The following is a 21434-nucleotide window of genomic DNA, read 5'->3' as shown; positions in this document are numbered from 1 at the left end:
GCTTGAGGCCTGTGATTGCTGCAACACTCCCACCTCAACTGCTCTGCTTCAACCCAACTTCATGATCCTACACAATCATTTCCTTCCCCTTTTGCCTACAGAGGTTACCCTGGCGACAAGTGCAAGTACCTGCTCACACCTGTTTGTTAGGTGTTGCACTACTTTTGAAGTCCAGGTGAGATGGTCAGTTGCCGTGGTGTGGATCCTCATGCAGACCTGACCACATTACCACAGAATATGCTCTCTTAATTCCCTCTTTGTGGTCCATTGTGTAGTCATTTGACCCTCTTAAAGGCTCGGGGCCATCCTGCTTTTGGGAAAGGAAGGAGGGGTCAGCAAGTTCATGACAACCGGAAACATTTTAACCGATCTTTGATCTTTTTAATCTTCTGCTCTACAAACCTGATGTGTTTACTATAATAGGCTCTTTTGTTAGTCGTGCCCCTGTCTGGCGAAGTTTGCTTAACCATATGAGGCTCATTATTGTGCTACCACAATGAAAAAGAATCTTTCAAAAACCCTTGTTATTTATTTTTCAGTTTGTATTTGAAAAAAAAGTAAGTCTTACTTTTATATTTATAATATATGTAGTTTAGTATGCAAACCTTTCCCTGACAGGTAGAGGAAAAAAAAATTGTTCTGTTGTTCCCTATTTAGTATCTCAAATTAAGGACTTATTTTCTCAAATATTTGACTCAGTATCTTGAAAGAATAGTACACTAATACATTGAAATGTTTCTTGAAATATATATTGTATGTAAGTATATTGAACATTGAACTAATTACTTATTTTCTATATTTTGACTCAGCATCTTGAATTAACTACTTATTTTCTCTTAAGTAGAACTTTCACTTATTTTCTAGAAATAAGTGACATAATATCAACATGTTTTCCTATGATTCAATAATTAATTATTTCAATAATTCAAGAATTTAATGAAGGTATTTAATAAATGATTATTTAATCAGAAAAAAACATTGTTGAGATATTATGTCAACATTTCTAGAAAATAAGTCAAAATCTTGATTTGGTCTCAAAATAATGCCTTATTTTCTCAAAATTGTGACTAAATACTTTGAAATAATATTTTTCTCAAAATTGTGACTTAATACTTTGAAATAATAGTTTTCTCAAAATTGTTATATATATTATTATTTTTTTTAAATTTGGACTTTTTATCTCAATATAATGATTATTTTCTCAAAAATTTGTACTACTACTCTAGTAACTCAAAATTAGGGCTTACTTTCTTGAACTTTTATAAGTCATTATTTTGACAAACCAAGTCAAACACATCCAGTCATTATGTCAGCATTTCTAGAAAATATGTCGTTATTTTGACATGCTAAGTCAATATTTTGACAAACTGCTGCCTGAATATTTGTTTAAGTTGGCAAATTTTATTTCAATGTTTTTATATTTTTCATTTTTTTTTTTTTTATTTGCTCAGCCACATTGTAAATCAGGGTGATCCTCAGTGTCCTTCCTTGTTGAAATAAAGGTTGACTGAGAATCATAAAATGAGACAAGAAGCCATAGACAATATCTTTCTCCTCTACCTGGATGGAACGGGCTTCCAAGTTTTGTAGAACCTCTTATGCAAAGCAACCATGGACCAACTACTTAAAACGTGCAAACACTGGGAGCCAAATTCAAATGAAAGTTCCAGGAGAATCTGCATGACCTGAACCTACTACATATGTAATCAGTACGTTGACTTAAAGATGTTTATTATGGAGTTCACTTGGATTTGGTCTACTGCTCTATACACATTATGCTTGATATGAGTTTTGTTTATTGATTTATTTATGCTATGATACTAAATGCAAGTTAAACCCCTTGAGGTCCATCACGGAGCTGACCTTTTGTACACCTCTTCAGTTTTACCTATACAGGTAACATTTGGTTTTAGTGCTTGCTCGGAGCCTAAAGGACCTTGCTCAGCATTACATAACCCTGACACACTAATTTAAATGGCTGCAGTTGGAGCTGCTGCGTGTCACACAAAGGCACCTGCTATAAAGGGCCATTGTGGGGCAGGAGCATTGACCAGCGAAACCTGAGTCCAGGCTGCCCGCCTCTTTCCCATCAAGCCTCCTAAAAGCCTCGCTTCATTGCCCTGGCCCCGGGCGCACAGCTCAGCCAAGCCTTTACGTTACCGGCAGGCGTCGTGCGCCTTTACGCACTGGAGACGCGCCCGCTCCTCTACCCGTTCTGGTTGGCGGGTCCGCGCACGCTGAATCACACCCCACCCCTTCCAGCTACGACCTCCCCCCGCGCGTCGTGGGGCTGCGTGTTTTCAGCAGCAGGGTCGTTGCTTGAGAAGCTCAAGCTGAGCGCCTGGAGTTCTGGGCGCACCGACAGCGCACAGGTGGCCCGAGTGGAAGTGCGGAGAGCAGAAACCCAATCCACGCGCGCTTAATCTTGGCCACACACATACGCGCACACACACACGCGGGGCTATATAGCAGCCGTGCGTTCGTTCTCCTCGGCCGTCTCAGCTCAGAGCAAAGTTACGCGAGCGCTCTTCGCGGGAGCGCGCACCGGAGCCCTTTCAGCGCACAGAAGGGTGAACTCGAGCGTGCATGCTAGCTTGTTTGAGCGCGCATATTGATGTTGCGTTGTTTCTGACTGGCTGTTCGGGTTAATTCATTTGCGCCTTTGCGCCTTTGAGAGCTTCTGGCGACCATGGTGGAACACAGCAGCCTGGACACGATGTTCCTCAGCAAATACTGTCCCAGCTCATCATCCTCTTCGTCCTCCTCCTCCTCCTCTTCCACCTCCTCCTCGGACAGGGAGAAGAGGCTGCTCCGCGCGCTACGGGGCAGCCTGGGCAAGAAGTACCCGCAGAAGAGCGGCGAGGTGCTGAGCGCGCAGTACGGCATCAACCTGCTGCTCGTGGGTATCGCCCTCATGCTCGCGCTGGCCTACCGAGGCCCATCCGCGAGCGAGGAGACCGTGCTGTCCTTCCTCACTGCCCTCATGCTGGTCCAGCTCATCTGGATGGTCTGCTACATGGTGCGGAGAGAACGGAGGCGCAGCGTGCCACCTGAGAGAGACGCGCACGCGGCTACGAGCTGGATACGAGGTAGAACACCTGATCTTTCGCGCTCTTGAAATGTTCAGCAGGGTCATTTAGGCCACAGATGTAAGAAAAGAATTAGAGGGGTAGAAAATACAGTAGTAAAGTCAAAGTTATGTTGCTAACATCTTCTATGCGGAACTGTGGCACCTTTCTGCTAATTTTAGTGCACATCTTCTACTTTGAGTTTAACATTTTGGGAAAAAAATAAGCATAAAATATTGTGTGCCATAACTTTTGCACAGGCCAGATTTCACATGTTGTATTTTTTGCTGTGTTAAAATCTTCAAATAAACTCTAACTGCACGAACATTTTCACCTGTAAAACAACTCATTTGACCAGGGGCGCGCAAACGTTTGCATACGACTGTGTATCCATGTGGAATATGTCAACACTTTATTATATACAAGTCTGAATAAACTGACTGTAATCTCTTTGACTGAATAGAAATTTGCGTCATAATTAAATTTAATTCATACAACGATTCATTTACTTAATATTTATGCATTTTGCCACCATTTAATTTTTTTTTTTAATTTAAATGCACTGTCAATCTCATATTAATAGAACAAGCAAGAATTTAACGACAAAATGCTTTAGCGACACTAAGCACGCGCAAAATGTCACAACTGCATTCTGCATTTTTAGCGATTTTTGCGTCAATCGATTTAGGAAATGGAGTCAAATGTGCACAGGTAAAAACTGTTTAGTGGTTTATTATATTTTATTTTATTTTTTACTAACTTAAATACAACCAGATTAGTATATTCTAAGGTTAAAACAACAATTCTTTCTTTTTTTACAGTGTGCTGAGAAAATTTTCTAAATTTACATTTTCCATATCATTGGGTATTTTTAAAATTTTTATTATTGTTCCACAAATTTACCTTATTAATGCATAGTGAAAGTCCTTTAAGGTATTTCCATGAGTTATTATATCCTTCTACAATACTAGAAATATTGATTTTTCACTGTATTTTTTTTTAGAAACAAAGTCATTAAAAACAACCTTCTCGTTATGATTAGAGGGATATTTAGTGCTTCTCAACCAAATACCTTCAGTCCAATAAAAAAGCCCTTTACAAAAAACTATGGAAAACACATCTCACCACCGGAATGGCATCTGTCTCTACACAATAATGACAAACAAAACAAAACATTCATTTTGTCTAGGAAAAAGGTTGGGAACATTATGATCAGACTCATAGAGGGCTTGGGATTTAAAAACTGTGCAGGACCCCCTATTCCTACAACTGCAGTTCAGAAGTGCTAAAGTGGGCACTAAGGTGAGCGTTAAGGTGGGTAGGGCTCTGTTCTGTTTTGCTAAATTGGGCAGTAAGATGACCAGAGCTCTGCTCTGTGGCACTAAAGCGGACAATAAGGTGGCCACAGCCCTGCACTGTGTCACTAAACTGGGCACTACGGTGGCTAGAGCTCTGCTCTGTGGGGCCAAGTTGGGTAGTAAGATGGCTAGAGCCCTGCTCTGTGGCACTAAAATGGATGCTAAACTCTGCTCTATGGCCCTGAGTTGACCATTGTGTGACTGTGGGAGCTGATGATGAGGCTTGATATCTTCCATGTGCAGGTGGCCTCACCATGCTGGCACTGCTCTCCCTCATCATGGACGCTTTCCGCATTGGCAGCTTTGTTGGGTATCAGGCCTGTGTGTCCATCATGCTGGGGGTCTACCCGGTGGTGCATGCGCTTCACACCGTGTCACAGGTGAGCTTGCAGCCATTTGAAAAGACAGCAAAGATTTGTAGGTAACACTTTACTTGAATAATTTTACCCATAAAGGTACACTGAATCTGAACCTTAATAGGTTAAACCCTAAAAGTTGCACTGAACCTGTGAACACACTAAACTGAACTGTCTTCATGCAGTTATTGTGAGTAAACCACCCACATTTTTAAGAGTGCTATAATCAAATTGCTCATCAGCATCAAATTTTCTCTCCTGAAGTTGCTTGAGGAGTTCAGATGGTCTATGAACAATGACTGATCTGTTCCACACACATCACAGAGCGTGAACAACGCTGCACTGTCACTGAGTGTACAGATTACCTGGATCAACTGAATCATCCAGACTACATTCACCCACCCTTTCTTACTCTTTTGGCATTGAGCTGTGTTTTGAGTTGCATATGCTCCATCTAGATTTTTTCCTTCATTGCAGGTACACTTTCTCTGGTTCCACATCAAAGATGTCATCAAGAGATATGAGACATGTGAGAGGTAACAGTCTTCAAACACTTGAAATTGCAATCAAATATAGACTCAAGTAGCCAGCAAAATCCAGCTTGAGTAAAAATGTAGGCAGAACTAATGTACTATATAGAAGCTCTTAGTCTTCCAGCATCTATCAGCACAGAACTGAAGTTTGTTCTGTTCTACTCTTCTCTTTTCGGGACCTTTTGGTATAAAATAAAACTGTGAGAAGCAGCAAAGACTACAAGATGTTGAACCAACAGACCAGAATGAAATGAAACCCAAAGATGGAATCTGAAAAATACGACTGAAAATTGTACTTAAGTACTGGAAAACAACGGAAACGGAAGTAGTTACTCTTCACCTCTAGATCATACAAACCCATGTGTGGCAGTTAGGTTCACCTTACCCGGTTTTCTCATGGGTCTCAGACTCAGTCTCAAGGCCATGTAGTGGTGTTTAGTAGGTGTGGGATGATATATACTGCATCTTCAGGTTCAAGCTGATGCACGTTGTGTTATTCTGTGATTTGTGTGGTGGTGCTTGGTAGGTTTGGTGTGATCCATGCCGTGTTCACCAACCTTCTTCTCTGGAGTAACGGAGTGATGACTGAGGCAGAACATGCTCTCAATGATCACAAGAGACGACTGTCAGCCCTCGGATATTTCAACTTCACTGTGGGTAAGCCATGCCTTTGAACGTATGTGTATATGAGAGAGCAAGGTATTGTGTGTGTTACCTTGTTAGTTTTTAAGTAAAGAAAGTGGACAATAGTCCCCTTGAGGCTTGCTCCACTGGTCCCTGCAAAGGGGGGTGGTGCAGGTAATCCAACGTTTTTATCCAGGTTAAGGTTTCAGACAGCACACACACATGCACACACACTTGCTCCCTTGCCCCTTCCCCCCATGGCCAGCCCTCCTCTGCCCATCATGCTCAGCCTGGACACTGCCCCATTCTCTCCTCTTTCACCCCAATTCTCTGATGGCAGTTGCTTTTACAGTAACTGATACTCCACAGATCCCTGCACTCATTTCCGCCCAAACACCAGCATGACTGGCCCTTCTGCTGCTCTGCCCACTACTGTTGACATGATCAAAAAAAAAACAAAAAACTGATTACTGATACAAATATCACTGAAACCAAACACATAATGACTTTTTCATGTTTTTAAACTAATGGGTTGGAGGGTTGGACCAGCGAGAGGAATGGCAATGGCTGGACCAGTGAGAGGAGTGGAAGGGGCTGGATGAGCAAAGACAGTAAGACAAAAATGAGCTGAAGCAGGGACCGAAATCAGAACCAGAGAAAGGACAGAAACTGGGAATGGAGTGGAATCAGAGACAGAGTGTGGAGCAGAATCAAGTACTGAACCAAATCAGTGACCGGAACTGAGGATTAAACAAAGAGGGACTAAGAATTGCTAATTAAATCAGAGACTAAATTAGCGGTCAAATTGAGAACTGAATCAGCAACCAGGAGTGGAGATTTGTCAGGGGTCTCGTGTGAGTCTGGAGCTGAATCAGGAGTCACTTTAACAACTTAATCAAAAGCTAAACCAGTTAAAGGTTTACCTTCTAGGTAATGGATACTGATAAAGCTGTGGGACAGAAAAGCCTCTTCAGGTACCACAGTCATAGCTGGGAAACTGGGCTGTTTGGAGGTGAGACTTGAGCAACTAGACTTAAACCAACCAAATCTGGAAACCACTCACTCAGCACTTTCTCCAAAATACTTGCCTGCAGGATAGGTTTCTGTGCATCTTGGCAGGCTCATGGTCACTGGGCAGGACTGGACACTAGCTGGAATGGGGGACTTGTATGTGGCTGAAGGCTTAAGTAGAGTGGCTTCTTTGGCTGCAAGTTGACAGGGAAACTGGACTAGCTTTGGTCAGAGAGTTGTTGCAGGCTGTGAGCCTTTATTGACTGTGGCTACTGCCCTGACTGGACATAGTCCCGGAGAAAACCTATTCATAGGAGGATAGGACAACTTTGCTCAAGGGAGTGGAGGGTGGAGCCAGAATGAGAATACTATGATTGAAGCTCCCCTAAGAACCACGAACAGGGCCAAAGACAGAGTCAGAATTTGGTTCCAGGCCAGAGACACAAACAAGGGTTGGACCAGTAAGAGGAATGGCAATGGCTGGACCAGTGAGAGGAGTGGAAGGGGCAGGATGAGCAAAGACAGTGAGATGAAAATAAGCTGAAGCAGGGACTGAAATCAGAACCAGAGAAAGGACAGAAACTGGGAACAGAGCAGAATCAGTGTCAACAGAGACAGACAGAGAGACAGAGAGACAGTGTCAACAAATCTTGGCTTCCTACAGATACTAATAATAAATAGTGCACTGTAATGCAGGACTCATTATCCATATTCAGAACAGATCTTGTAGAACAGGCAGGCAAAATGGTCGCTGGAAAAATGGTTTGAAGTCTTTTCAAATCTTTTATGTGAATAGCAATTGCTGATTTGAAGCTTTTGTTTTAACTATTTTTCTTTCAGTTATTGTGATACTAAAATTATTGCCCACTTACATTCTACTACTGTCCCTGTGCCTTCTCCTTCCCTCCCTTTTTTAGAGCCCGAGGAGCCCACTTGTAACTGTACAACAAGTGCATGCTCCATGTTCAGCAGCAGCCTGTATTACCTCTGCCCTTTCAACATTGAATACCACATCTTCGTCTCAGCTCTCCTCTTTGTCATGTGGAAAAACATCGGCCGCACCTTGGACCACCAGACCAACCAGAAGCGTGTGCCGGCAGGTGGCTCATGTCTGCTGCTAGGGCCTGTACTGGGCCTTCTTGCTCTGGCCAGCTCCATCACTGTGTTGATCATTTACATCATCCATGTGGAGGAGTCAGTGGAAGCCCGTGAAGCAGCCATCTCCATGTTCTACTCCTTTGGCATTGTGATCCTGGCATGCATGAGTGTGGCTGGTGCCTTGGGGCTTCTGATCTACCGTGTTGAAGACTGGCCAATGGACACGACACCCAACCCGGCCCGGACACTTGACGCCAAGCTGTTGCTTGGTTCATCTGTGGGCTCGTGGCTCTTGTGCTGGTGCAGCGTGGTAGCAGTGGGCGGTGCTCAGAGTTACCCCTCTTACCGGTGGAGCAATCTAGCCTATGCATTGTTGTTGGTCTTGGAGAAGTGTGTACAGAACCTGTTCGTCATCGAGTCCCTGTACCGCAGACGCCGTGAGCCAGGAGAATGCCCTACCCACAGCACTACTGCCCATGAGATCTTCTCAGTCACGGCATCCATGGCACCTCCATATGATGGCATCGTAAACCATGCATTCGAAAGTCCAGATAAACACCGGGATGTGCTAGAGAGCAGCAAGACTGACAAGCACACGTATGACAAGAAGACCAAAGATGTGTCACTTGCTGTTGGACATGGAGCCCAGGACACACCCAGCAGGAAGAGGCAGGTCCTGAAAAATATCGCCATCTTCCTATTCATGTGCAACATTTCGGTGAGATTTTTTTATTATCATCACTGTTTTTAGTCTAGTTTATTATCGCAGGGGTTCCAGATCTCCCTAAATTACCCCCTGAAAACCTCAAAATCAGCATTCTGCTGGGTCCTTAAGCATAAATTTTAAAAATATTTATGCCATTATGGTGCCCATTAGCCTAGTGCAGGGGTGCACAACTCCAGTCCTGGAGGGACAGTGTCCAGCACAGTTGGGTGATTTACCTACTCAAACACACCTGATCGCACTTATCTGTTAATTGCCAGCTTTACTGGGTGTGTTTGAGTAGGTAAACCTCTAAGCTGTGCTGGACACCAGTCCTCCAGCACTGGAGTTGTGCACCCCTGGCCTAGTGTATAAAAATGGACCCTGTGTTTTTTTACCTTCGAAAAGGTTGTGGCACTAGTCTGTTGCACATTGGTGCTGTACTGAATTATTTGACCTTTGTTAAACCACCCCTCTTAATATTGATTGTCCAGTTGCTCAGAAACGGTAACAAGGCCTGAACACCTTTGACAAGTTTTCAAAACTTTGTGCATGGGGAATTTTTACATAGGATATGTGACATCCCAAGAGTTTGGAGGGAGAGAGTGAAATTTTAACCGTTGTCTAAATCGAAGGCACAATAGGAGAGGTATAGGATTTGAAATAAACCACAATTAGATCAAATTAAATTGGATTAAATTAGCAATTAAACCGATCAAAATCACATAGAACACTTATATCTACTCCATGGTATGTGGCTATGCATTAGCTAACTAGCTTCAGTTGAGCTCCAACTTTGTTGTTGCTAACCTCACAATGAACACAAACTCCTGGTCAGCTTTAGATGAAAATGAAGACCTGGAAGTACTGAACAAGATAATGGGACATAAATACATATTATCCATATTAATATCCATAAAGTGATTATTAGTGTACCTGTGTATGACCTTTTTGCCTTCTCATTTCTAAAAGTTTGGATGTACTGCTCCAAAGCATATTTAAGAGTTTCACAAGGAACATTGGCTAGACTTTGAAAACTCCACGGTTCACATGCCAGGCTCAAAAACTTCTCAGATGTGGCAACAGTAATCAATATTTTACAGTAAACAGAAAGGTTTTGCTGCAGTTGAAAGCTAGCATCAGTACAGCTATGGTGACTAAGTGAGCTAGCTAACACTGGAGCTAACCCATCAGCTAGCTGACACTGGAGCACTAACAGGGCCCCTTGATTACTGCAAGGTATTTCACACACTGGGTGCAATTAATTTTCATTGTGTATTCTATAAAGTGGCTACACCAGCAGCTGTAGTACATTTCCTGCTAGTTATCACAGACACAGTGGCAGCAGCAGTGTTGCTAAAGCTAGCTAACTCAGCTCCATTATTGGTTATCTCTAAAATGGAGATGACAGCTTCACCTGCAGCTGATGTTTTAGCTTTGAAAAAATTCCAAATGCTGAATATAAAGACATGACCAAAATGAACAGTGTTTTAAATTAGCTAAGGAGTCAACAACAATATAACCTAAGGAGTCACACTATGTTATTTTATTATTTTTTCCATAATCCATAATATAATAAGCCAGTTTCAGCCCTGACCAGTAGACATTGCACATCCTTGCTCCCCCACAAATTTGGCCTGTGATTCTTTGTATATTTGCTATTTTTCACAGTTGTTTGGAGATAACCTATCCTTATTTCACATGCTGTGTGTGGTTATGTGTTGCAGCTGTGGATCTTGCCTGCGTTTGGCTGTCGGCCGCAGTTCGATAATGGCCTGGAGGAGGCATCGTTTGGGTTCTCCATCTGGAGCACGGTGCTAAACTTTGCCCTTCCCATGAGCCTCTTCTATCGCATGCACTCTGTGGCCTCTCTCTTCGAGGTTTTCCGCAAGATCTAAGTGTATGCAAGGGTTTTCCAGCACCTGACTCGATATTTGCTCTGGTCCAGGCTGACTCTCTGTGTGTTTGTGTATGTGTAGCCAGAGATGGTTTGGAAGAAGCAGACTGAAAGGTCTCCTCCATGAGTTCTCAAAAACTGGACTTTCCTTCTCCCTAGTCTGACTGGACAGAAGGAAGACTGCCTTCTCTTCACTGTGACTGTACAGAAGAAAGAGCTGTTTGCTTTCTCTTCACTGTGACTGTACAGACTATGTCTCTCACACGGTGCTGTGCTGTGGCGCTAAAGAACTTATGATTTACATACATTCAGCACCTTTAGAGCTCCATATGCTCTCTTATCAAGAGTTCCCAACTCCAATGCTGTTTGTTTTCAAAATCTGCTTTCAGTTTCTCTGGGCTGGAGTTGAGTTGCTTTTCGTTGGTGCTAATGCTAACAATACACACTCAAACTTCAGGTTATCATGCAGTCGTATGTGAAAGTTTGGGCACCCCTGTTCAAACAATTTTGTCTGTAGAGGATGTGTTAATGTATGTTCACATAGAAAATCAAACTTTTTCATATGACTGTAGTTTCGGGCATTGTACTGGTTTCTCTTAGGGCTGCACAATATAGGCAAAATACTAGCATATTGCCATTGTGATATGCCTTGCAATATATCCAAAATGCATTGGTGAATTGCAATTGATCAAAAATGCACTGGGGAATAAATAATGTTACATGATTAAAGATGGCCTGATTTACAGTATTGTGCAAAAGTCAGAGGCCACATTTCATTTATTAAACTTCCAGTCAAAATGTCTATTTTTATAAGTGCAAGGTATACATTTTTCAGTGTCAGTAAAAAGCAGAAAACATATATTTACAGCTTCTATTCTTTTCAGGAGACTTTTTCTTCAAAGAAATGTTTTTTTTTTTTTCAAAGAAATCTGCAGATATTTTTCTTCACCTCCAAAGTTCAGTCTTAGACGTTGGTTGCATTTTTTGCTTCTTACATTTCCGAGTCCATAAAACCTGACTCTACATACCAGATGTCCAGGAATAGTTCAGATGTTTTTATTTCCTTTTATCAGCCAGGCCTTCTTTACAACCACACATCCATTTAGGATGTATAGAAACACCTATGGATTGTTTCAGACCTGAAACAAGACTGTAACTTGATTTTCTTCTGTGTCTCAAAATTGAGAGCTAGTAGTATTCATCTGAGAGGTCTTGCATGACATCATGGTATTATTGCATGATTCCTTTGACTTTCACCTTCCTCATGCAGGTTGATTATCTTATCTTTAATCTCCTCAGAAATATTTCTTGAAAAATGAATAACTTGTACTCAATAGCCATTTTAACTGGAAATAAGACAAACAAAGGGTGGTCTCTGATGTTTGCACGGTACTGTATTTTCACCAAAATAATTTGCCTTTGTTGAATTAGGTTTCCAGCCATTTTAAGTATTCATGAAAACACCCATAGAAGCACTCATCTGGAATTCTGATTGGTCAAGATATTCATGGCTTATGGTAAAAGACATGAATGAGATGTATTCTTCAAAAACAAACATTGCAATAATGATTATCAAATGATATATTATGCAGCTCTAGTTTCTATAAATTGCACATCAACAAAAACCACCAATCGAATAAATGATAACTAATCTAACTGTGAAATAAAGTGAGATCGTACTGCATCACCCTGAGATTCTACCCTCTGGGATAAATTAGTGATTTCAACAAGTAGTGTTTTAGAGGTATGGTGTCAATGATAATATCAGTTATCTGACTGATACTACCTGTGAGCGATTGTGTCATAATGTATCACCTTGAACTCTGTGACACATCAGGACTCTCTCTTATGATACTCCTAATGGGAACTAATCGATGTACACATTTGATATTAGTTAGTACGGAAATATCACAAATTTGATATTAGTTAGTAAGGAAATTTATAAAGATGTGTTTCATTACTTCTAATTCATGGTGGCCTGAGTTCGAACCTTGCCAATGCTGGTGACTTGATTTACTACATTTTGACAATAGATCCAGAATGAGCAATACGTTTTAACTTCTTATCTCATTTAACAGTCCACTCTGGTTTCTTGTATGTTTCTAATAGTTTGCCTTAACTGCTGACTTATTTGTACACGCAAGCACAAGCTTTGGAAAACACAGAAACCACTTGGTTGTTCATTGCTGTCATTAATTGTACCTAGAAAAAAATTTATCAGTTCATTTTTGTTATTTATTTACACCCTTTAAAATCTCTAATACTGAACTAGCACAAGTAGCGTCCACTGGAGAGGAGCTCTCATTAACACTGCTCAATTTTCTGGACATTACATGCTTTTGCATTGAACAGCAGATGGTGCTGTGGTTTGGCCTTAAAGTTCAAAACAGAGACATTCATATTTAATATAAAACTTTCACACAAGCTTCTGTTGGGACTTGATTGAGAGTTTACTGTAATAGAAAGAAAAAAATCCTGTTGTTTTTGATTCTGTATTTGTATGTGAATTGTATGTAGTCCGATGGATCATGTTCTCTTGTGTGTCTCGGTGCCAGCAATGCTGAAGACTTGAATTCCTCTGTTGATAAGAGTCCAGAGCCATACATACCATAATGCACACAGCACTAAACTGATTTTGCATCTTTATGTATGTCGCAAATGGTGTTATTAAGTTTCTTGGAGTGTTTGTGCAAACTCTGCAGAACATATTTTGGCAGTACAAAAACCCAAAGTGATTTAAATCTGATTTTGTGTTTGGTCATTCATAGTGATTCAGATTTTGCTTAACAGTGAATAAAAGTTCCATAGGTCTCATAAGACTGCATCACAATGCCTAGTACTCTGCTCTAAAACCCACATTTGGCCAGAATTCAAACTGAGCCAAGATTTAGTTTGGGCCCTGGATAAAGTTTGAGCCAGGATTCTGATTGGTTTGGAATTTGGCATTCCAGATGGCCCAAAATTCACTTTTGATCTGGATTCAGTTAGGGCTGAGATTCACTTTGGAAAACGATTCAGTTTGGGCCAGAATTCACCTAAGGCCGGGGTTCATTTTGGGCCAGAATTCACCTAAGGCTGTGGTTCATTTTGGGCCAGAATTCTGTTTAGGCTGGGAATCAGTTTGGGTTGAAATTTGACATTTAAGTTGGAACAGAGATTGAGCTGAGATTCAGTTTGGGCCAGAATTTAGTTAAAGTTTTTGGGTTGGAATCTGACATTCAGGTTGTGCCAAAATTAGTTTTTTGTCAGGATTCAATTTGGGCTGAGATTCAGTCTAGACCACAATTTAATGTGGCCAGTTTTCAATTGGGACTAGGGCCCATTTTGGGCCACTATTTTATTTGGACCAGGAATCAGTTTGGATTCAAATTTTTGACCCGAATTCTATTTGAGTCAAGATTTAGCTTGGTCCAGGATTTAGTTTGGGCTAGACTTTCGAACTCACGTTTGAGCCAAAATTCATCTTCAGTCAGGTTTCAATTTGGGATGAGATTCAGTTTGGACCATGATTCAGTTTGGGCCAGAATTTAGTTGTGGCTGGTGTTCATTTTGGGCTAGGGCCGAGAGTCAGTCTGGGTTGGAATCTGACATTCAGGTTGGGCCAAAATTCAGTTTTGGTCAGGAATCAGTTTGGGCAGAGATGCGGTTTGAGTAAAAATTCATTTTTGGACTGGGATTCAGTTTGGGCCAAGATTCAGTTTGGGCAGAGCTGCATTTGTTTAACATGTGCCCTTGTGGGCAGACCTGGTTTCAAACACTCCAGAAGTACACTTCAAACACTCTTTCAAAATATGTGGCACTATAATTGAGGCTGTTGCTACAAAACCTTGTATCTTTAACATAACCATTTCTATTGGTCAATTGGTCATAAATTGTTAATGCAATGTAAAGGGAAATTGGTACATTTCAGTTATGTCAAAGTTAAGTTACGAGGTTTTTCTCTCACCGTGACAAGTTGCTCTTTTATAGTATGTTTACAAGAAGATGGACAGTTCTCTGTCATGTTTGTGTACAGTAAGCATGTTTTATGAAGTTCTTATTCAAGTACCTTTCTATCTAGTTATTGCCATGTTATCTCAGTACGTGAGTAAATTTCCACTCAAAGTGACAACAGAAATTTGATGCATGTCTGAGTACTTTTTTTGTTTGGCCCTTTAGACAACAACCTCTTTCACAGTTTATCCGGCCAGCTCTATGAAACAAACAATGCTGTGACATGCAGGGTCATTTGTGTGTGCGTGTGTGTTTGAGAATCAGGGTGTGAGACCTGATATGTTCTAAAGGTTGCTAGTGTGCACACATACACATTCATTTATTAGAGTTTAATACAAACCTGCTCACAGAACCCCTTTCACCTTTATTCACACCTCGAATTACAGTCTCCTTTGTCAGGTATGTGTTAATTTCTCTGTGTGGGAGTGTTTCAGGGCAGGTATTCTGCTGATTCATCTGTATGGTGGACCTGGTTTATAGCTTCTTTTAGGATTTAGTTTCTATCAGGATTCAGTTTGGGCCAAGATTAAGTCTGAGTTCTGATTCAGTTTGATTTGTGATCAAGGTTGGAACTTGATTGACTTGGCCGGGAATCAGTTTGGATTTGTATTCAGTTTAAATGAGGATGCAGTGTGGGTTGGGATTCACTTTGGGTCATGACTCACTTTGAGCTAGGATTAAGTTAGGATTCAGTTTGATTTGTGGTTAAGGTTGGGATTGGACTGACTTGGCCAGGATTCAGTTTGGATTTGGATTCAGTTTGAGTGAGGATTTAGTTTAGGTCATGATTCAGTTTGGGCTAAGTTTTAGTTAGGATTCGGTTTGATTTGTGATCAAGGTTGGAATTGAATTGACTTGGCCAGGATTGACTTTGGATTTGGATTCAGTTTAAGTGAGGATTACGTTTGGGTTGGGATTCACTTTGGGTCATGATTCATGATTCAGTTTGGGCCAGGATTAAGTTTGAATTAGGATTCAATTTGATTTGTGATCAAGGTTGGAATTGGACTGACGTGGCCAGGATTCACTTTGGATTTGGATTCAGTTTAAATGATGATTCAGTTTGAGTTGGGATTCACTTTGGGTCATGATTCAGTTTGGGCCAAGATTAAGTTTTAGTTATGATTCAGTTTGATTTGTGATCAGTGTTGGAATTGGATTTTTGAATTTGGATTCAGTTTGGGTCATGATTCGGTTAGGGCTAAGATTAAGTTTGACTTAGGATTCAGTTTATTCCAGGATACAGTTTGGATCAGGATTCAGTTTTGGCTGGGGATTCAGTTTTATGCCAGGACTCGGTTTGAATTAGAAATCACTTTGGGCCTGGATTCAGTTTGGTTCAGTATTTGGTTTGGGTCAGTATTCACTTTGGCCCAGTATTCATTTGGATTCAGTACAGTTTTTACTGTAGCAGCAAAAAACAAAACAGAATAATCAGAAGCAATGAACCCACTTAACATATCTGTGCTATTGCTGTCCGGTTCGTCCTGCACAGTAACGTAGCTGCACTTGTATTCATCACCTGGCTTTATTTACGATAAAGCTTTGACATCTGTTCTGTCCCCAGTTGAATCTTAATGATGAGGTGTATATTTTATTTTCATTTAAAACTTTGTGGTTCTCCCCTCTGTACACTTACTCCTATATGCACAAGCAGAGCAAAACAACAAATTGGTGGTGCTAACCTGACCAATGACACGAAAAACCTTTTGTTTTTCTGCTGAAGTGAACAAAAGGCCACATTTAGTTGGCTATGATCAATTGGTTGTGTTCTTCAGAAGACTTTAAATACCCCAGCCAGGAGTTGCTGCAGCTGCTATGCTGGTTTTTGGTACTATAGACAGTGACATTAAAGACATTAAAATTTGTGTTTATTGGGCTTTGTTAAGGAATGCCAAGCTGGTTCGCGGGGTTCAGCAATTCCAGATTGGGCTTCAAAGATTTACTTATGTAAAACAACACTGTTTATACGGTGTGTCTGTGTGACACATGACTTTATGACTTCTAGTGTCCCTTCTATCAGGCCCTCAAGACTAGTTTAAAATGACTTTCTTTCTTTCTTTCTTTCTTTCTTTCTTGCTTTCTTTCTTGCTTGCTTGCTTGCTTGCTTGCTTGCTTTCTTGCTTACATGCTGGCCCTTTCTGGCCTAACATACATGCCTTGGCCACTAGAGGGGGACAGATGCTTAATTTTTACCTGCAGCTTTTACCACCTCTTAGAAAAATCAATGTAGTTCTCGCGGTAGACTGTGAAAATGATCCCCACTTCATACTGAAAAAACAAATTCAAGGTCTGATAATGATATTTACTGAGAATTATAATATAGTTTAAGTCTATATATTTCTGATGCTTCTGTCCTGCTTAAGAGCTAGTGATGTTTAATGCCAGCAAAGTGAAGCAGGTAGACTACGAACCACATTTATTTACATTCTTACGGCTCTGTGCCCTACACACAAGGGTTCTTTAAAGGCAATGGTTTTATATAGGTCCATTTTATGCTTAACTGGTTCTTTGTGTGCTTAAATCGTTCTTCAGATTGATGGAAAATATGTTGTATATGGTTCTATATAGAACCTTTTTAAAAACTGGCTCTATACGGCACCAAAAGGGTTCTTTTATTGCTACCAGATTGACATCATAACAATAAAAGAATACTTTTTGGTGCTATATACATGAAAAATGAAGGTTTATCAAGCATTCTTTAGCAAAGACAATGGTTCTATATAGAACCATGAATTCTCAAAAAACTATTTGCATGATTAAGTGGTTTTTGCATGGTGAAACTGTTCTTTAGAAACATGGAGAATGTGTTGTATGTAGTTCTATGGAACCTTTTTGAAAATGGTTCTATATAGTGCCTAAAAGGTTACAATGTCAATCTCTTAATAGAAAAATGCTTTTTGGTCCTATATAGAACCGTTTTTCAAAAACATATTCATATACAACACATTCTCCATCAGTCTAAAGAACCATTTCACCATGCAAAGAACCGCTAACCATATAGAATTCATGGAACCATTGCCTTTACTAAATAACACTTGAACAACTCTTTTTTAAGAGTGAGAGAAAACAGCCATTCCTCTTTTTCATCTGACGCTGTGTATTTTTTTATGGTGAATCGTGAATCGTCCCACAGGCTTTTCCTGCAGGTATAGCCTGAAGTCTCCTTTCTGAACACTGCTGCTCTCTCCGGTGTGAAATGTACCACTGTGATCATCGACTCCTTATTCAACTATACGCACCTGCTTACAGCGCAATGTATGACATCACACTGCAGTTGCCTCTAGGAGTGATGATGCAATTCGTGATGTCATTACCGCCCCTATATACAAGTACACTTCAAAGCCAGACACGTCGTGAAACACGAAGTTTAAAATCACCAGAAGGCAAAAGCATGACCTCAATACCACCAATTAGAGAGGCTGGAATTGGTGACGCTGGCACTGCACGAATAAAAATCCTAATAAATTAATCCTGAACCCTGAATCCTACAAGTGGATTCATTACACATCCGCATCCACTCAAATCTCTTTTTATTCTCTCTCTCTGTCCATTCTCCCTCAATTCTTTTCTCCTACCCACTCTCTCTCCTCTCCATTCTCTGTCTCTTTCTCCTCTTCATTATCCCAATGCTCTCTCTCTCTCTTTCTCTCTCTCTGTTTTTTTCTGCTTTTTATTTTTGGCCTCTCTCTCCTTCTCCCCTCTCTCTCTCTCTCTCTCTCTCTCTCTCTCTCTCTCTCTCTCTCTCTTTCTCTCTCTCTCCCCTTCTCTGTCCCTCTCTTCATTATCTCTGTCTCTTTCTGGCATTCTGTCTCCATCCTCTCTTCCTTCCTTTCTCTTCCACCTCCATTCTTTCTCTCTCTCACTCTCTCTTTCCTATTTTTTCAACATTTGGCCTCTCTCCCCTCTCCATTCTCATTCTCATTCTCTCTCTCTCTCTCTCTCTCTCTCTCTCTCTCTCTCTCTCTCTCTCTCTCTCTTTCCCCCTCCCCTCTCCTAAGGCTCTAAATAGCTCCGTCCTCACCGTCTATCCTGTTTCTGTCTCTCAGTCTCTGTTGCTCTCCGGCGCTGCGCGGAGCTCTTTTGGTGTTCGAGGTCTTTTGGTTTCCGCGATGGCGCTTCCTTCCCCGGATTAACGCGCGCGCGCAGTAGAGTTTTCATTTGTTCGTTTGTCTCTTTGCTTTTTACTTTTTCATTTATTTTTTTCTTCTACTTCTTTTTTTTTTTTTCAAATGGTGACCGAAGCCCGTGAGCGCCCGCGCGCGCTCGTGCTCTCCGCACGGGGCGAGTCCCCGAGCGCGCAACAAGACGCGGCGGTACCGCGCGGACGCGCGCGCACGCTCCGCTGACCCTGCGGGCGCGCGCATGGAGACGCCGGCGCGCTGCCTGTCCTCCTCCTCGTCCAGAGCCGTCCCTCCACCTCCCGCTGCTCCCCCGCCGATGTGGAACGGCACGGAGGCGGACGCGCGTCCGGCGTTGCGCGCGCTCACGGGCTGCGTGCTGAGCGCGCTCATCCTGTGGACGCTGCTGGGCAACGTGCTGGTGTGCGCGGCCGTGCTGCGCTTCCGCCACCTGCGCACCAAGGTAACCAACACGTTCATCGTGTCGCTCGCGCTTTCGGACCTGCTGGTGGCCGTGCTCGTAATGCCGTGGAAGGCGGCGGCCGAGGTGGCCGGCTACTGGCCATTCGGTGCCTTCTGCAACATCTGGGTGACCTTTGACATCATGTGCTCCACGGCGTCCATCCTGAACCTGTGCGTCATTAGCGTGGACCGCTACTGGGCCATCGCCAGCCCTTTCCGCTACGAGCGCAAGATGACCCAGCGCGTGGCCTTTGTCATGATCGGAGTCACGTGGACGCTCTCCGTGCTCATCTCCTTCATCCCCATCCAGCTGAACTGGCACAAGGCGCGTGCCGAGAGCGCGCGCTCCACTTCAAACACCGCGGACATGGACGCGCCCGAGGAGCACGCGGCCACGGCTCGCGCGGGCGCTCCGGCGCGCGAGGACTGCGACTCGAGCCTGAGCCGCGAGTACGCCATCTCCTCGTCGCTCGTGAGCTTCTACATCCCCGTGGCCATCATGCTTGTGACGTACACGCGCATCTACCGCATCGCGCAGACCCAGATCCGGCGCATCGCCTCGCTGGAACGCGCGGCCGAGCACGCGCAGAGTTGCCGGGCGGCGTGCCGCGAGCACCAGCAGCTCCAGCAGCAGCACCACCACCAGAACCACACGAGCACGCTCAGGACGTCCATCAGCCGCGAGACCAAAGTGCTGAAGACGCTCTCGGTCATCATGGGCGTGTTCGTGTGCTGCTGGCTGCCCTTCTTCGTGCTTAATTGCGTGGTGCCCTTCTGCGCCAGGACGAGCCCCGGGGGTGGAGGTGGGGGCTCGGGAGCGCGCCGCTCGGGAGACGCGAGCGCGGGCGCGTGCGTAAGTGACACCACGTTCGACGTGTTCGTGTGGTTCGGCTGGACCAACTCGAGCCTGAACCCCGTCATCTACGCCTTCAACGCCGAGTTCCGCAAGGCCTTCGCGAGCCTTCTGGGCTGCAGGCGCCTGTGCACGAGCACGCCCGTGGAGACGGTCAACATCAGCAACGAGCTCGTGTCCTACAACCAGGACACGCTGCTGCACAAGGAGATCGCCAGCGCCTACGTCAACATCATCCCCAACGTGGTGGAGTGCGCCGAGCGCGAGGACACTTTCGACCGCATCTCGCAGCTCTCGCGCAACAACGACGACCTGGACGACCTGGCCACGGACTCAGCGTGCGAGCTGGACCGCAGCGCCGCCGACATCAGCCTGGATGCGCTCGCGCCATTCACGCCGAACGGCGTGCGTTAGCCATCAGCGACGTCTGTGACATCATGTGCTCCGTCATCCTCAACCTGCCCGCCAGGTGTTGGCTCTGTGGAGGGAGGGGCTGATAAGGGGATGATGAGGGGGGGGATCTTAAATGTGTCACTGTGGTTATTGTTGGGATGGGGTTAACGTTGGTCATGAGTAACGAGACCTGCTGTGCCGTTCTGCACCGGATTTGCACGAGCCGGCCGGCACGCGGCCTGAATGCATTAGAGATTTGAGGCCGTTTAGCTAATCCCGTAAAAATGGGACAGAAGGAGTAGAGATGCCGCCAACGAACAAGAGTGAAAATGGAACATATATATATCACACACACATACACACACGTGTGCATACATACATATATATGTTTGTGTATGTATGTATATATGTAGAAATGCATACCTACAACACTGAAAAAAGTGATGCATTAAATTTCATTTAATTTATATACAATTTCCACATGAATAAAATCGGTTATCTACATTAATCTACACATTTGAAGTAAATTCAGTGCATCACTTTTGTTCAGCCTATGCACATACACTCACAGAGCCAAACACAGAAGTGCCCACTGTCCCACCCTCTATCTATCTATCTATCTATCTATCTATCTATCTATCTATCTATCTATCTATCTGTCTGTCTGTCTGTCTAACTAACTATCCCTTCCCTTCTCTCTCCTTCCTAGTACATATGTAGATGACTCTCTGACTCACTTCCTTCCCTCCTGTGTGCTGACCTCATTATCTGGTGACCCTCTTGGTGTCCACAGCTGGGTTCCAGCACCCTGACACAAGCTCCAGTGCACTTCTTTGGTCTCTCGCCCACCCTCTCTCTCCCTCCTCTATCTCCTCCTCTGTTTTACAGAGACGCTTTACTGTGACTCGAACTGACACTGTACATTAGTTTCTGAATGGAAGTTGTACTGTACTGTAAACCCTTT

At 43.2% G+C, this 21434-nt stretch overlaps 2 protein-coding genes across 2 annotated transcripts; both read left to right on the top strand.

Moving 5' to 3' along the window:
* The first annotated feature begins 2385 nt into the window (after positions 1-2385).
* Positions 2386-11475, top strand: otop1 (otopetrin 1). The gene is made up of 6 exons (XM_036589823.1): positions 2386-3089; positions 4670-4806; positions 5260-5318; positions 5842-5972; positions 7868-8766; positions 10479-11475. The coding sequence occupies exons 1-6, from the start codon at positions 2690-2692 to the stop codon at positions 10647-10649; spliced, it is 1797 nt and encodes a 598-aa protein (XP_036445716.1). The 5' UTR covers positions 2386-2689; the 3' UTR covers positions 10650-11475.
* A 7531-nt stretch (positions 11476-19006) lies between these two features.
* On the top strand, positions 19007-20491 carry drd5a (dopamine receptor D5a). The gene has a single exon (XM_036589451.1). The coding sequence runs from the start codon at positions 19007-19009 to the stop codon at positions 20489-20491; it is 1485 nt and encodes a 494-aa protein (XP_036445344.1).
* The last annotated feature ends 943 nt before the right edge of the window (positions 20492-21434 follow it).

The sequence above is a fragment of the Colossoma macropomum genome, unplaced genomic scaffold, assembly GCF_904425465.1.
Source record: "Colossoma macropomum unplaced genomic scaffold, Colossoma_macropomum, whole genome shotgun sequence".
NCBI lineage: Eukaryota > Metazoa > Chordata > Actinopteri > Characiformes > Serrasalmidae > Colossoma > Colossoma macropomum.
Note: the sequence above shows the minus strand (reverse complement) of the source record. Positions and strands in the feature narration are given on the sequence as shown.

What these genes read in the sequence shown, in the direction of transcription:
- otop1 (XM_036589823.1), top strand. Translation starts at nt 2,690, where the DNA reads ATGGTGGAACACAGCAGCCTGGACACGATGTTCCTCAGCAAATACTGT. An exon ending in ATATTTCAACTTCACTGTGG is followed by an intron (nt 5,973 to 7,867) that starts GTAAGCCATGCC and finishes TCCCTTTTTTAG; the next exon opens with AGCCCGAGGAGCCCACTTGT. An exon ending in TATTCATGTGCAACATTTCG is followed by an intron (nt 8,767 to 10,478) that starts GTGAGATTTTTT and finishes TATGTGTTGCAG; the next exon opens with CTGTGGATCTTGCCTGCGTT.
- drd5a (XM_036589451.1), top strand. Translation starts at nt 19,007, where the DNA reads ATGGAGACGCCGGCGCGCTGCCTGTCCTCCTCCTCGTCCAGAGCCGTC.